The sequence below is a fragment of the Diachasma alloeum genome, unplaced genomic scaffold (assembly GCF_001412515.2).
Source record: "Diachasma alloeum isolate Michigan unplaced genomic scaffold, Dall2.0 Dall_scaffold_00547, whole genome shotgun sequence".
Classification (NCBI taxonomy): Eukaryota; Metazoa; Arthropoda; class Insecta; order Hymenoptera; family Braconidae; genus Diachasma; species Diachasma alloeum.
Window position 1 is genome coordinate 858,819 of NW_021680679.1, and position 15,378 is coordinate 874,196.

Genomic DNA, 15,378 nt, shown 5'->3' on the forward strand with positions numbered 1-15,378 from the left:
ATGAAACTTCAACTGCGTGAAATACACAGCAGTATGAAAATTCGGCTGCGTGAAACACACAAACTTCACGCATGCGTGGAGTGTATGGAGTGTACGGGAGTGATTCACGCAATGGTGCGAATAGTCACGGCCATTTCTACATATAAATACATTCAATAAAAAAACAATATCATTCCATGAATAAAAGAACTGATTTTAGAAATTTCTTTAGATCTACTCAGGCTCACTACTGATGCTTGAAAAAATCTGAAAAAATTCAAAGAGAGTGCAGTGGAGGGTTTTTATAAGATATCTCTCTATAAAATACCTCGAGCTCCGAGCGCTCGAGGCCTACCCTCACTCTCGGCACTTTTATCGCCTCCCGAATGTTGAGTTCCGTAGGCTTCTTATAAGATACCTATGGCCTCGACCATTTTTCAACAGGAAAAGAGTGATTATAAGGATCAAACGGATTTAAGGGTCAAACGGGAGGGACGAACGAAGTGATCATAAGGGTCAAATGACCTTAAGGGTCAAGAGTTCAAACGTGAGAGTCAAGTGAAGTAATCAGAAGGGTTAAACGATCCTAAGGGTCACCTCTTTTCTTCGACACTATAATTATTAAAATGATGACTCAGAATTATCTTAATAGAATAAAACCTAATCAAAATTCAATTAATTTACGTACTTTTCAAGAATTTGTATTTCAGCTGTCCAGAAGTGATTATTCTCAAGTCCCCCAACAATCCCCCAACATCAGCTGCCATTCTATCACGCGGGGTTATGTTTAGAAAGAAAAGGAAATGCGGGCTATACGAATTCAAAACATTAAACTCGTATAAACTGATTAGTTATCAATATCCATTCAGTAGAAATGAAAGTGAATCAGCCGATTACACTCCTGAGAAAAGCAATCAATCCACCCAAACCCAAATCGCCGTTGATCGCACCAGAATACTAAACACAAAAATTTAATTTCCTCTTCGCACACCTCGCGAGTCTCTATCGCCCAATCAAAAAATTTCACTCTCGACCCCTGAAGCTCCCATGCATCCGATTCCCACGGGAAGATTCAGCAGACTCGGCAAGAATTGAAAAATCAAAATTTCACGAAACAAAACTGCCGTTCGCCGGCGCAATATCCGGAGCTTTTCATGAATAAAAAACAGATCGCTGGAGAGTTGGACGAAATTTCCGTTTCAAACTCTCTTGTGGAGGGCGAATGGACAGGAGAATAATGTCTCATCAATAATCAATGGAGGAGAAAATTTGAATATCTCGGAAACTCCTAGGGGAATATGGTCTCTATCATTTTCCATAGAGAATGTTGCCAACTTTTGTGTGGAGAAGGGTTTCGTCAAGATTTCTTTTCTTCAAATAAATGGCTTCATTTGAAATTTTTCTATTCATTTCAACATTTTTTGGAAATTAATAAAGTGATATAGCGATTAACAAAAATTCCTGAATCAATCGCCTGGCGTTGAATTTTCAAAGCAAAAGAGAACTGAATGCCATTCTATGAAACATGAATAAACGAATCACAATTGTCCAAATCATTTAGGTCAGAGGAAAATAGAATAATTCTACTTTCTTAATATTTCGTTTACTCAGGTTTTCTTCGAACACAGTTGATTAGAATTAATAGCTAGAATTATGAGATTATCTCACATTTTTGACGTTAAGGATCGGAGAATCTGAATGCATTATAGTGAAAATGATGATCGATTTTTTCATTTTGAACAAATAATATTAATATCCAAATACAAAATTTCTGATATGAATAAAAAGAAGCTGTGACTCAATATTCCAAATGAAGTTTTAATTTTTGATTTGGTGCTGAAAACACGAGATGACAATATTCTAAGCACGGAATTATATTGATGAGATGAACAACAGATTAATTGAATTACCGTGTGAACTAACTAAAAATTGATAACAGTGTGGGCACGCACTTTTACCAGAGTATCAACAAACATTGAATTCCAGAAATTCACACTCTAAAGTGTGTTCTAGAAGGAATTGAATTGTAATTACGATTGAAATCTTATTCAGTGAGCATAGGAATTAGAACATGAGCAAATCATTTATTGTAATATGAAAATTTGACAGCTGATAAAGTGGGACATATTATTCTCATCATTCGTATTGCTTTTTGCGATGAGAATGATTATAAACAATTAATTGAAAGAAGAAATCTGAAATCAGACAGGAAAATCGCAGCAGTGAAATCGCATCAGCAATGATTCATTAATGATAAATAAATCCTCCATTATATGTTCATAAAGTCGGTCACTTCCCTGTTTAACAATGATATTATTACCCACTAATAAAGTCTTCATCACGATTAAAAAAAACATTCATTTATATTAAAAAACTATTCATTCATCATGAACAAGTTTCAGTATTCTGCCTCGTTAAATTACGAACTATATGAATTTTTCTCGTTATTGTGTTGACTCAGAGGAGCACCGGAACCCGTTACCGATTACTAATGAAGATAATGGAATTATCGGATGAAGAGTGAGCACGAGCCGGCAACAATGTAAATAAACCACGTAATAATGTCCGCATTATCATCAAATTCGCTCCAAATCGCAATCAAAACGCGGAAAAGAAACGCAAAGGAACACGACTGCAACCTGATGGGACACATCATCTTTATCTCTGGACAATTAAAAATCGTTGATGTCACATTAAAAAAAAACCAATCATAGGTTAATTATCTCAACGGCCGAGGGAACGTCTCAACTGTTTTTGCGTAATTAGTCCACAAAATCGTTTTCCACAAAATCTTTGCGGGGAAATTATCTGATCGGTTTCATCGAGTGTTTGATCACAATTGGAGGCTGAAAAGACAATATTTTGGTTGTGATGAAGTTGTATCGAGTCCTCACCTGTTGGTACGTTGCTCATTCTGGCTCGTTGTGTTTCCGTCAATTTAAATTACACCAAATGTTTTACTCCACTCGCGTTGTCTGCAAGACCTGTCACTTTGTCAAATTATCCACGTTTTCACCGAATTTAACGCAACAATACGGATTACCGACGCTCGAATGACGTGTTCTCCAGGCCGGAGCGGAGATCGATGCCTTTCTGAATCTCCGGGGAAACAAAATCGTCTGCCATGTTGCCGAAGGTGCGCTATGAGTGGTCTGGTATGCATCGATAATTGACATTGGGGCGGCATCTTGCGGCGGTCCGAGGGATTAGGGTGAAGTTGTAGAATTTGAATTGGCGCGGGGTTCGCGGAATTTTTGCGAAATTGAAGGTGATGGCAGCAGGGCGGTACCACTTCATTTGCCAAAGGCATTGAACAGAGATGGTCAGCACAGCGATTTTGCACTGATGAGAAACCCGCGGAACTAAACATTCGGGAGGCGATAAAAGCGCCGAGATTGGGGGTAGGCCTTGCGCGCTCGGAGCTCAAGGTATCTTACAGGGAGGTATCCTATATAAAGCTTTGACTGTACAGGACTTCCGTTCGGAAGTAAAACTTTACGATAAACGAAAAAACAATGTATATTTCATAATAACATTTATTTCTAAATTCTCACTCAACTCTATACACAACTAAATATGACTTCATATAGGCAACAGAATTACAAATAGAATCTCAACATTTTACTTCATTACAACAATGACCGCTATTTCAACAAAAGAAAAACACTCGCGCTGCATCGATCAGGCTCAACGAAGAAATCAAAATTGATATTATTTCCTCAGTAGGCAATGAATTTTCCCCGCTTCGGCTGAGCATAAAAAACTTATTTTTCCCTTAATTTTTCTGAAAGCGCAGCAACTCACCTCGAAACGATTACACTACTCCTATTACATTGTTTTTATTCATTGGTTGGATATTTGTGTTCGTGATCGTAAGAAAGCTGCAACAGTGTATTTCACTTGATTGGCACAAAGAGTATCAAATGCAAGAGGTTGTATTTCAAGTCTCAGGTTTGAAGCATATTTTTTACAGTGGAAGCAGTCGTTCTACTACGGATTTCGTCTATTACTTTGCTTTTATTTATCTTTCTAGCCAAGAATTTTTCTGGATTATTTTATATAATTTCACTACTTAGTCAAAGCATAAACTGAGTGGAAAATAAATTACTGAAGTCAGACTCATCTGTGGAATTACAGGAGACATTTTTGTCTTCATTCTAGTAATTTTTTTTTTCTCAAGATTTTTATGTACAAGTATTTCAGTCGAGCGGAAGCCCTAATGCTGGCGGTGAATGAAGTGAAGAGATAATTTCACAGTTTCGACGCAATTTTCAACGAGAAGTCAATTTTTTTTTCATTCTTGGTGATTTATTGGTTTCACTTGAAGATCAATTTTTGAATGACATCTGGAAATTTGAGAGAGATCGCAAAAATTTTTATGGGGACAATTTTGATAGACAAATGTGTGAACATGAAAGGAACACAAAAAAGCTTCATTTTGAGACTTGTGACTTCAAATTTACAATTTCGAAAATTTTGACTTGAGGTTTTTGAAATCGTCACGTTTCTGCGAAACATTCATGTTCACCTGGTGAAGTCTCCACCAAGTGCTTGTCCCAAGCGATTTATCCTCAAGAGATAAAACATTTCCGCAAAGAATTAATTTCACAATATCAGATCGACTCTTCTCTCAATTTCTGCGCTCACAATTTCATTCCATTCACCTCCAGACTTGCACTAAAATCGTACACCCGAAATATGTAGAACATTGATTGTTATAAAAATAGGGCGCAGGAGCAATTTTGAGTCTTTCGTTCCGTCGCAACTGGACAAAATTCAGAATTCAGTTGACGCCACTCACTCGTTTTCCCACTCTTCCAATCACTCGTCCTCTTCTCATTACTCACAATCAGGGGAAAATTCCACAGTGACTAGGATAATCTCACCTTTGGATGACTGCGCGTATGTACAATACGATCAAAATAGAATTTTTCAGTTCCCTTTTCTCACATTTGTACTTCTATTTTTCCTCATTCCTCTACTGTTGTTTCCTTTTTTCCCTAATTGAATTAATTTTTTCATTTTAATGAAACTACACAATTGACAAACAGTATCATGGTGTACTAATCAATTTATTTTTACTTCAGGTACGGAAAAATATTATAGAAACGTCAAACGCACGGAATTTTATTGGCCTTCCCCAGAAATTTTGCTCGTTTTTCAAAAATATTTTCCAGAAGAAATCAAGAAATTTTAAATAAAATTTATGTCGATAAATTTCGGTAGAAAAATCAAAATCTGTAATATTTTTTCTATTAAACATTTTTCATCATTTTTTAATATAAGATTTTCTTGCTATAAATCTCTTTATATTGTAAAAATCCAAATCGACTTCTGGTGATGAAAATTGAGGGTCGTGAGGGTCAAAATAATGGTCATGAGGGTCAGAATAAGGGTCAAAAGGGCCAAAATAAGGGCCATGAGGATCCTAATAAGGGTCATACGAGCGACGAGAGTCAAAATAAGATTCATAAGGGACAAAATAAGGGTGATGAAGGTCAAAATTAGGTCATGAGGGTCCGAATAAGGGTCACAAGAGTGATGAGAGTCAAAATAAGATTCATAAGGGACAAAATAAGGGCCATGGTGGTCAGAATAAGGGTCATAAGGGTAACGAGGGTCAAAATATGGCTCAGGAGGGACAAAATAAGCGTGATGAAGGTCAGAATAGGGGTCATAAGGGTCAGATTAAGGGTCAGGCATGACAAAATAAAGGTTCAAAATCCAAGGGTCAGATGAAGGGTCCAAATAAGGATGACAAGAGTCTAAATAAGGGTCACAAGGATCAGATTAAGGGTTGCAAAGGTCGGATTAAGGGTCACAAGGGTCAGAATAAATATCATGGGGGTCATACGGGGGTTGACGAGCAGAGCGAGCAGGGGGCGTAGCCCCAACCCAACAAAATAAGATAAACAGTAATGAAAAATAAATTTAAGAAATAGTGAAATTCCAATAAAAATTCAGCAGAATTTTTATAATATTTTTTCGCACGTGTTATTAATTGATGATTCAGTTTTTCATTTGTATTCTGAGCTCACTCGCTCGTCAATTTTTACGCAGACGATTTCAAGCTCCTCACTGTCATCAGGTGTTTTATTTATTTCTTTATATTTTGTTTATGTATTTTTTACTTCTCGTTCTCTCCGAACGTGTTTATATAGACATCAATTCTCTTGAGGGGTCTACTCCTGTGTTCAAGATAACTAAGACATTTTTCGTGGACGAATCCTAGTGAAACGTTGATTCTTATTTGTTATTTTCTCTCATTTGTCATCAACTTTTCAAGCTTATTCTGTATTTTTTGGTACTGGTGCAAAGCTCTTTCCTTCTTCAGTCCGAAGATCATTTCAGTGATTCTAAAGTGATTGCACACTCGAATATTCCCTCATATCCTTCAATTATTCTGCTCATGTCCCTCTTTTGTCAATTCTCGACTCACAATTTTTACATTAATCAACGGATTGATCATCTCGCAAGGGTACATGATCTTCATTCAACAATTTATGTTGATAATTTATTTATCGAACACCGTGAATTCGGGTCTTAGAAAATATCTTCGATGTCGGAGTAATTGCGGTCCCAATACTCACCTTTGTACAACCAGTCCTCTAGTCCAGTGTACGGATTTATCGCCGATTGGAACCATCTGAAAAATTAATTGGTATTTTTGATCGAGTATTGGAGAAATCAGTGATGAAACGAGATGAATGAAGAATATCCAATTTACCTATTCTACATAACAGGAAATGTAATCATTATAAAACTTAAAAATCAATTATTTAAAGTAATAATAATTCTTTTCAGTAAAATATAATGATAGTTTTTTTATTTTTTTCAATGAAAACTAAGCGAAGAGATTTATGAAAAAATATTGTGATGAAAAATTCCTCTGCAAAAAAAATCGCCTCAAAAGTTTCAACATAGAGTGGACAATAAATAAAAAAGAAAAATACCTTGGGAAATTTCCCGGTACTTTTTTGTGCTTTTTCGATTTGCGTGAGTCCCTCTGTTTCTCTTCGAGTCGAATTTTCTCAGTGGCAGCTCCATCCTGATCCCCATTTTCCAATTTCCTGATATCCGGCCTCAGCCGTGAATCCGTTGGACAGAGTGTATCCGCCATTCCCTCATCCATTTCGTTGAGTGACATTGCGAATTGAGTGAATGAGAAATACTGGAAGAATATAATCAGGATCAATAGCAATGCTCTCAAAAACTTTTATTACTCGTTATTACTTTTATTACTCATTACAGATTTTCGTTACTGAATTGAGTCTTTGATGAATATATTTAAATCGAAGGAAGAGAGCGAAATTCTTCTCATTATTATTGAATTTCCTTCTTTTCAGAGCAAGAAAAGACATATAAAGAAGATCCTCATTAAAAATTTTCTATTCTTTTCATCCCATAAAGTGTTCATGACTTGAAAAACAACTTTGACAATTTTCTCGCTGAAATTTCAAGGGATCTCTCACCAATTGATGGTTCCTGGATTGTTTTCCCCCGGAAAGAATTTCCCCGGAAAAAAATTCCACCGGAAAAAATTCCCACCGGAATCATTTCCCCTTACCACAGAACATGAAGGTTACACATTCACGTATTACCAATATCAATTCAATTTATTACGTCTCTTAATCTTTCAAACCCAAATCAGAATTCAACATTTTCAAAACAATTTTTTTCCAAATTTCAAAACAAACTCTCATGCCTACATGAGAGCCATGCCATTAATTTCCAACGATGAAATAAATTCATTCATTCATTTCTCATGTCCAGAAAAACAAAATTGAGGGGAAATTATCAGGGGAAAAAAATCCGGGGAAATAGACGGGGAAATTTTTTCCACGGGAAAAATGTTCCGGGGAAATTTCGATGGGGAAATAATTTCCGGGGGAAAACAATCCGGTCACCCAATTTATTAGAACTTTCCTCAAGTGGAACTCAGGCAATTCTTCAATTTCTCTCCACTTACATCTGCGCTATTGGCGGGTCGAGGAGTCGCCTCCCAGAGGGTCAGAGAACCTGGGATTTCATCAACCGGAAGACAATCCTCACTGTCAGTACTCGACTCATCGATCGCATCCTGATGAGAGGGTTTGAACGCCCCGATCTTGAGGCTGTTCAACTTGGCCAACACCTTCTTATGCCCTGGACTACCCTGGGGGCTCTTAGCCTCACGTTTTATCCTCTCTAGGGTGTCCTCGTAGAGTGCCGGCTCACACGAGCGCAAACGCTCTGTCCATTTACCGTACAGGAAGACGAGACGTTTCTTTCTGCATTGAGAATTGAGATTGCGAAATGGTAATGGTTCACACCGTGAAGCTACTGTCATTCTTTCTTCTGCGAGAAGTTTTTATTCGAGTCTTCAAACTTTTTATTTTATTCTATGCAGGAATTTTTTATCGTGCAGATAGAGGTGTTTTAAATTGGTGAATTTAGTCTATTCATTCACTCTATTTTTCTCCGATGTCTTCGCATTTTTTTTTACTACATTAAAAAGAGGAAAATTTCCAGAATTTGGAATTGACTGAAGTGACATTTTTTAATTCTATTTTTCCGTTCTTTTCATCAAGAAAATCAAACAAAAAACGTAAAAAATTTGACCCGTGGCAATTCTACAGAAAATATCTCAATAGATTAAGTCATATACAAAAATCGAATTCTGTTGACTTTTTCTATTGAACGTTTCAATGGAATTGTCTAGCGAATGCGCTAGATTTTTCAATTAAATTTTTTCGTACGAGGTAGTTTCCATAGGCAATAACCGGAAAATAATNATTTCCCCTTACCACAGAACATGAAGGTTACACATTCACGTATTACCAATATCAATTCAATTTATTACGTCTCTTAATCTTTCAAACCCAAATCAGAATTCAACATTTTCAAAACAATTTTTTTCCAAATTTCAAAACAAACTCTCATGCCTACATGAGAGCCATGCCATTAATTTCCAACGATGAAATAAATTCATTCATTCATTTCTCATGTCCAGAAAAACAAAATTGAGGGGAAATTATCAGGGGAAAAAAATCCGGGGAAATAGACGGGGAAATTTTTTCCACGGGAAAAATGTTCCGGGGAAATTTCGATGGGGAAATAATTTCCGGGGGAAAACAATCCGGTCACCCAATTTATTAGAACTTTCCTCAAGTGGAACTCAGGCAATTCTTCAATTTCTCTCCACTTACATCTGCGCTATTGGCGGGTCGAGGAGTCGCCTCCCAGAGGGTCAGAGAACCTGGGATTTCATCAACCGGAAGACAATCCTCACTGTCAGTACTCGACTCATCGATCGCATCCTGATGAGAGGGTTTGAACGCCCCGATCTTGAGGCTGTTCAACTTGGCCAACACCTTCTTATGCCCTGGACTACCCTGGGGGCTCTTAGCCTCACGTTTTATCCTCTCTAGGGTGTCCTCGTAGAGTGCCGGCTCACACGAGCGCAAACGCTCTGTCCATTTACCGTACAGGAAGACGAGACGTTTCTTTCTGCATTGAGAATTGAGATTGCGAAATGGTAATGGTTCACACCGTGAAGCTACTGTCATTCTTTCTTCTGCGAGAAGTTTTTATTCGAGTCTTCAAACTTTTTATTTTATTCTATGCAGGAATTTTTTATCGTGCAGATAGAGGTGTTTTAAATTGGTGAATTTAGTCTATTCATTCACTCTATTTTTCTCCGATGTCTTCGCATTTTTTTTTACTACATTAAAAAGAGGAAAATTTCCAGAATTTGGAATTGACTGAAGTGACATTTTTTAATTCTATTTTTCCGTTCTTTTCATCAAGAAAATCAAACAAAAAACGTAAAAAATTTGACCCGTGGCAATTCTACAGAAAATATCTCAATAGATTAAGTCATATACAAAAATCGAATTCTGTTGACTTTTTCTATTGAACGTTTCAATGGAATTGTCTAGCGAATGCGCTAGATTTTTCAATTAAATTTTTTCGTACGAGGTAGTTTCCATAGGCAATAACCGGAAAATAATTATGGTAATTCATTTCTATTGCAAAAATAAATGTTGCTTTGCCCCGTTGTCATGAGAATCAAATCACTACTACATTCGTGAAAAAAATTTCACAAAGCATTGTTTAAACGTCTCTCTACATACTCGGAATCAGTGATGAATCCCTCAACCCGATGTAAATCTTTTCCATTCCACCCAGCACTCTTGAATGACAAAGTTGCCTTGAGATTGCCACCACCGCACTGTTTTATCTCAAGTGCCCCCAATTGTTCCATCCACAATTGTCCCACGAGCACATTGTGGAGTATGCAGTTGACGTTCTGCCATGTATACGCCTCCTTCCACCTGAACAATACCCGAGTGAATAAAATAAATTAATTATTGCTCATTTGGTACTTTAATTCAGGAAGGGCATTGCATACTTGAGTAATTCCACTGTGACGATTCCCTTGGGATGGACCTCTATGTTTTTACCCCAAAACTTGAGTTTTGGGTGGATACTACCGTGGAAGACAAAGTCCTCACCCTCGGCGTGAAACGCTGAGACTGGTGGGTGGTGGGAGACTTGTTCGCAAACTATTCTGAAAGACACCAGGGAAAGATGGAATTTATCAGATTTTCCATCATTTTCAAGGGATTTGGTGGGTGCCGCACGCACAAAACACGTGGGAAATTGCTTTCGTCACAACATAGTCAATATATTTTTGCTAATAAATTGGCAATTTAGGTCTGAATGGAATTTCTATGACGATGTATTTTAAATTGAATTAAATGAATCATTGAATTCAATATTTCCACAACGTTGGGGGTGAACATTGCCTCAACGTTGGCAGCCAACATTTTCCCGACATTTAGCCAACGCTGGTTCAACTATGGCAGCCAACATTGGCTCAACATTACCCCAACATTGGCTCAACGTTGGCTGCCAACGTTGCCCCAACACTTAGCCAACGTTGGTTCAACGATGGCGGCTAACATTGGCTCAACGTTGGCAGCCAACATTGCCCCAACGTTGCAATATGAAATTTTGTATGGATAAAATATATCAAAATCTAAAAGAAAAGCAGCATTTCTAGAGTGAAGTGAGATTCAGACACATTGATCATGTCGTTTTCCTCAAGGATTCGTTAAAATAATCACTTCTGTCCCAAGAAATAGTTCGATGGTTGACGAAACAAAGAAACCAGTGATTGAAAATACTGAATTTATAATACCGGAAGTCCTCTCGTTCCAGTTCGTAAGTTTCACCGAGTAATGGATTAAAAGGTTTCCCAAGTCTCTCCCAGTTTGATGCCAGAGCACTCACAGCAAAGGCAGCCACGTACTGGGCACAAAGGAGAACAAACTAATTACTTCAGACATCAGTAATACATCTATCTCTTCCCTATAACATCCTCGGTATATTCCTTCCTCCCGTTTATTTTTTATTTTATTTTTTAACTAAAAACAAGAGCGAAAAGAATTCCAACTTCAAATGATTGAATTCAAACGGCGTGAATGTAAATGAGAATGGTTTACCTGGAGTCTGCCAGCTGGTGTGGGTTCAGCAGCCGCACACTTGAGTAATTTGGCATACTCCATGTACTCAGCGACTCGTTGGAGGAAGGAGAGCGGTTCGTTAAAGTTCACCGGCATTGTGATCTTGCTGAGCTCCTTGCCCAGCGACAGAACCGAGCACAGATTCACCTCAGATTGTCCACGGACTGGCAGCGATGTCCTTTTATTTTTCACAATCACATTTTTCAGAGTTATTTCACAATCTGTGTTTTTTTAATTTTAACATTTGTCGAATAATAAACAGGTGTGAACAAATTTTACAGAGTAATCTAGACAAATCCATGGAATGGTAGACAATTCCATTGAATTTCTATTAGTTTTTGTTTTATATTTTCGGTAGAATTTCCTCGGCTCAAATCTTCCAAGTTTTTTAGTTTGATTTTCCTGATGAAAATAGAAGAAAAAAACTTGGAAAATTTAAGTCGAAGAAATTCTATAGAAAATATCGCAATAGAATGAGTTGTACTGAAAAATCAAATTCTATTGAATTTTTCTATAGAATATTTTTTATTGGGCATTTTTCCATAGAAATCCAATGGAATTATTACGCGAATTCGCTAGGTTTTTCTGTTAAATTTTTTCGTCCGTGACATGCTGATGTTTGAGACTCAACGAGGATGAACATGGAAAGTTCAACCGAGGATGACATTTTTTTTGTTTCAGGCCTTCTATGACGTACATGTGCAAACTAATTGCATAACTTTGACCCGGTGGTTTTATCGTCAGCGGTTGCAATTGCATTTAGTCCGTTCGTTAGTTTGCATATATGTATGATGGAATAGAGAATAGCCAGGTATTTCATCGGAATTTATTTTCAAAGAGAATTTGGGATGAAGTTTTTAATGATATAAAAATTGAGGAATAGACGAATTTAATAGAAAATCCTGGCGCTTTTCCTAAAAAATTCTATTGAATTTCTATCGGCCCTGTAGGTTTTTCGATTAAATTTATTCATAATAATAATAATTTATTAAGATTTTCTAAGTACATATGAATAAATTACAAATATTAATTGCAATATTAATAGCAATTATTAATTATTTTTTACACACATATGAAAAAATCTTAATAATTTATTAAGATTTTTTAAATTCTATAAAAAATAAATTAAATTCTATTAAATTCTATAAAAATTTCTGTTAAAATTTTATCAACTTTTAAAAACTGCTTTATTTTTTCTTGCGCCAATTCTATAAAAAATTATGCAGCTTACAGCGTCATTTTTTGATAAATATTTGATGGAAAAAATTCAATAGACCTTGCGTTTTCCATAAAAAATTCTTGGGCATAAATATTCCAAGTTTTTTCCGCTCCATTCGTATAGTCTGAGAATGAAATTATTTATCATGCGATTTCACGATTTTTCCTCTCAGCGTATAGACTCCTGCGATAAAATTGACACAAAACACAAATAAAACTCCATTAGAATTTTCACAGAGTTCCAATACAAATTCAATCAATAGAATTTTTCACGAGAAAAATAAGTTTTCCCATTAAATCTATTCACACATATTCAAAAAATATTATTGAAGAAATTATTACAAAAACCAAACCACCACTATCGCCCCTTTCAACAACGAAAACATCCCCATGCGAAAAACCGATAAAGATAACCGGACAAACCTGTGAGAAGAGTGTTCATTGGCCATTGTACGGTATATCTGATTGTGCAGCAAGACGCCCTTGAACAGAATGATCTATTACCGAACCGAGCACCCAACCACTTTCCAAAGTATTTTCTGTCCGCTTTCTTTCCACTTTGCCGTTTCACCCCAGTCGCCAACATTCGGCCAATGCTCATGACCTCTGCAGCCTCATTATCCCAAACTCATAAACCGAATTATCCGGGAAATACTGGTCTCAGGGGCGAGGAGGGGAGAGGGTTGAAGGGGGATGGAAGTTGTATTTATAGAGGTGTTTTATCTCGGAATATCACCGTGTCATCACGCTCCCTGACTCATACCACTTGATGAAGAGAAAAACTACTCGAGAAAATTGTTTTTCCAGTTTTTTAAATTTCTAGTCTTGAGACACTTCACAACAACAAGTCTGGAATATTAATTTTCCCGATCAGCTGTAACAGTTCACCCCTGTTCACGTCGAATCTCTGGGACTAGATGGCACGAGTTTTCATCCCCGATCGGTCTTTGATTGTGTGGCAGGGTAAAATGTCGATAAATTCGGGCATGGGTAGAAGAGGTGGTTTGTATGGGTGATGGTACATAAGCGACTATTACAACTCAGTGGGTTGAGCATGCGCATGTTGTTTAAAATTAATACGGGGGTAGGTGAGACCGCTGGATTCGAATAAACTTGTTATTTAAACGATCGCCTTATTGTTGTTATGCATATCTGTGGGGGGTGAGGGTGAGAGAGGATTCTTGGTGAATCGCGGGGGGTAAATCATAGAGAGGAGAAGGATCAATAGGAAATCAGGAATTTTGGAGAAAGAAAAAAGATTATGATTTAATTGTGAAGGGTGCATCCAGGAAATCAGGAATTTTTGAGAAATCAAAAGACTATGATTTAATAGTTAAGGATGCATCGAGAAAATCAGGGATTTTGGAGAAATAAAAACACTATGATTTGGTGTTAAGGATGCATCGAGAAAATCAGGAATTTTGGAGAAATCAAAATTCTATGATTTAATTGCCAAGGATGCATCCAGAGATCAGGAAATTTGGGAAATTAAAAACACTATGATTTAATTATCAATGATGCATTCAGGAAATCATGGATTTTGGAGAACGGAAAATACTATGATTTAATAGTTAAGGATGCATCCAGGAAATCAGACATTTTGGAGAAATCAAAATTCTATGATTGAATTGTCAAGGATGCATCCAGGAAATCAGGAATTTTGGAGAAATCAAAATTCTATGATTTAATTGTCTAGGATGCATTCGGGAAATCAGGGATTTTCGAGAAATTAAAAGTCTATGATTTAATTGCCAAAGATGCATCCAGAGATCAGGAAATTTGGAAAACTAAAAACATTATGATTTAATTGTCGAGAATGCCTCCAGGAAATCAGGAATTTTGATGAAATCAAAATTTTATGATTTAATTGTCAAGGTTGCATCCACGAAATCAGGAATTTTGGAGAAATCAAAATTTTATGATTTAATTGTCAAGGATGCATCCAGGAAATCAGGAATTTTGGAGAAATCAAAATTTTATGATTTAATTGTCAAGGATGCATTCAGGAAATCAGGGATTTTCGAGAAATTAAAAGTCTATGATTTAATTGCCAAAGATGCATCCAGAGATCAGGAAATTTGGAAAACTAAAAACACTATGATTTAATTGTCGAGGATGCATCTAGGAAATCAGGAATTTTGATGAAATCAAAATTCTATGATTTAATTGTCAAGGTTGCATCCAGGAAATCAGGAATTTTGGAGAAATAAAAATTCTGATTTAATTGTCAAGGATGCATCCAGGAAATCAGGAATTTTGGAGAAATCAAAATTCTATGATTTAATTGTCAAGGATGCATGCAAAAATTTCTTATCCCAAAACCTTCTTTCATCCAAATCATTTGATTATTCAAATGCAATTTTTAGCTCCAATTGCTGGTGATGTTATTATCCAAACTTCTAACACCGATATGATTTAATTCTCATAATCCGATCGTTCTCCAGGCATTGAGGGTTAATGAATTATCCTCTCCGAGATAAACCCGATTAATCAACAAGATTAACCCGGTAATTACGGCCTCAACGCTGGAAATTCATAAGCGCTTCGATTAAGTGAATTATCCTCCTCGCAACAGGAAAAGGGGAACGAAGGTGCACAGGGGTGAAAAGGATGAAACGGGCAAAGTTATAATAGGAAGAATCAATGTAGCTCTGTTGGCATGTTGAGCATT

General features: G+C 36.6%; 2 protein-coding genes across 2 annotated transcripts in view; both read right to left on the minus strand.

Moving 5' to 3' along the window:
- The window catches only part of LOC107043065 (tumor protein D54), a 24,403-nt gene extending 21,310 nt beyond the window's left edge, over window positions 1-3,093 (minus strand). The window contains exon 1 of the mRNA XM_015264366.1: window positions 2,874-3,093. Within this exon, the coding sequence (XP_015119852.1) occupies window positions 2,874-2,892 (19 nt within the window). The 5' untranslated portion in view covers window positions 2,893-3,093. The remainder of the gene's footprint in view (window positions 1-2,873) is intronic.
- A 404-nt stretch (window positions 3,094-3,497) lies between these two features.
- LOC107043073 (oxysterol-binding protein-related protein 2) lies at window positions 3,498-13,636 on the minus strand. The gene is made up of 8 exons (XM_015264378.1): window positions 13,131-13,636; window positions 11,469-11,667; window positions 11,165-11,274; window positions 10,373-10,531; window positions 10,095-10,295; window positions 9,168-9,468; window positions 6,933-7,150; window positions 3,498-6,625 (listed from the first exon to the last, which is right to left on the minus strand). The coding sequence occupies exons 1-8, from the start codon at window positions 13,154-13,156 to the stop codon at window positions 6,523-6,525; spliced, it is 1,317 nt and encodes a 438-aa protein (XP_015119864.1). The 5' UTR covers window positions 13,157-13,636; the 3' UTR covers window positions 3,498-6,522.
- Window positions 13,637-15,378: the final 1,742 nt, after the last annotated feature.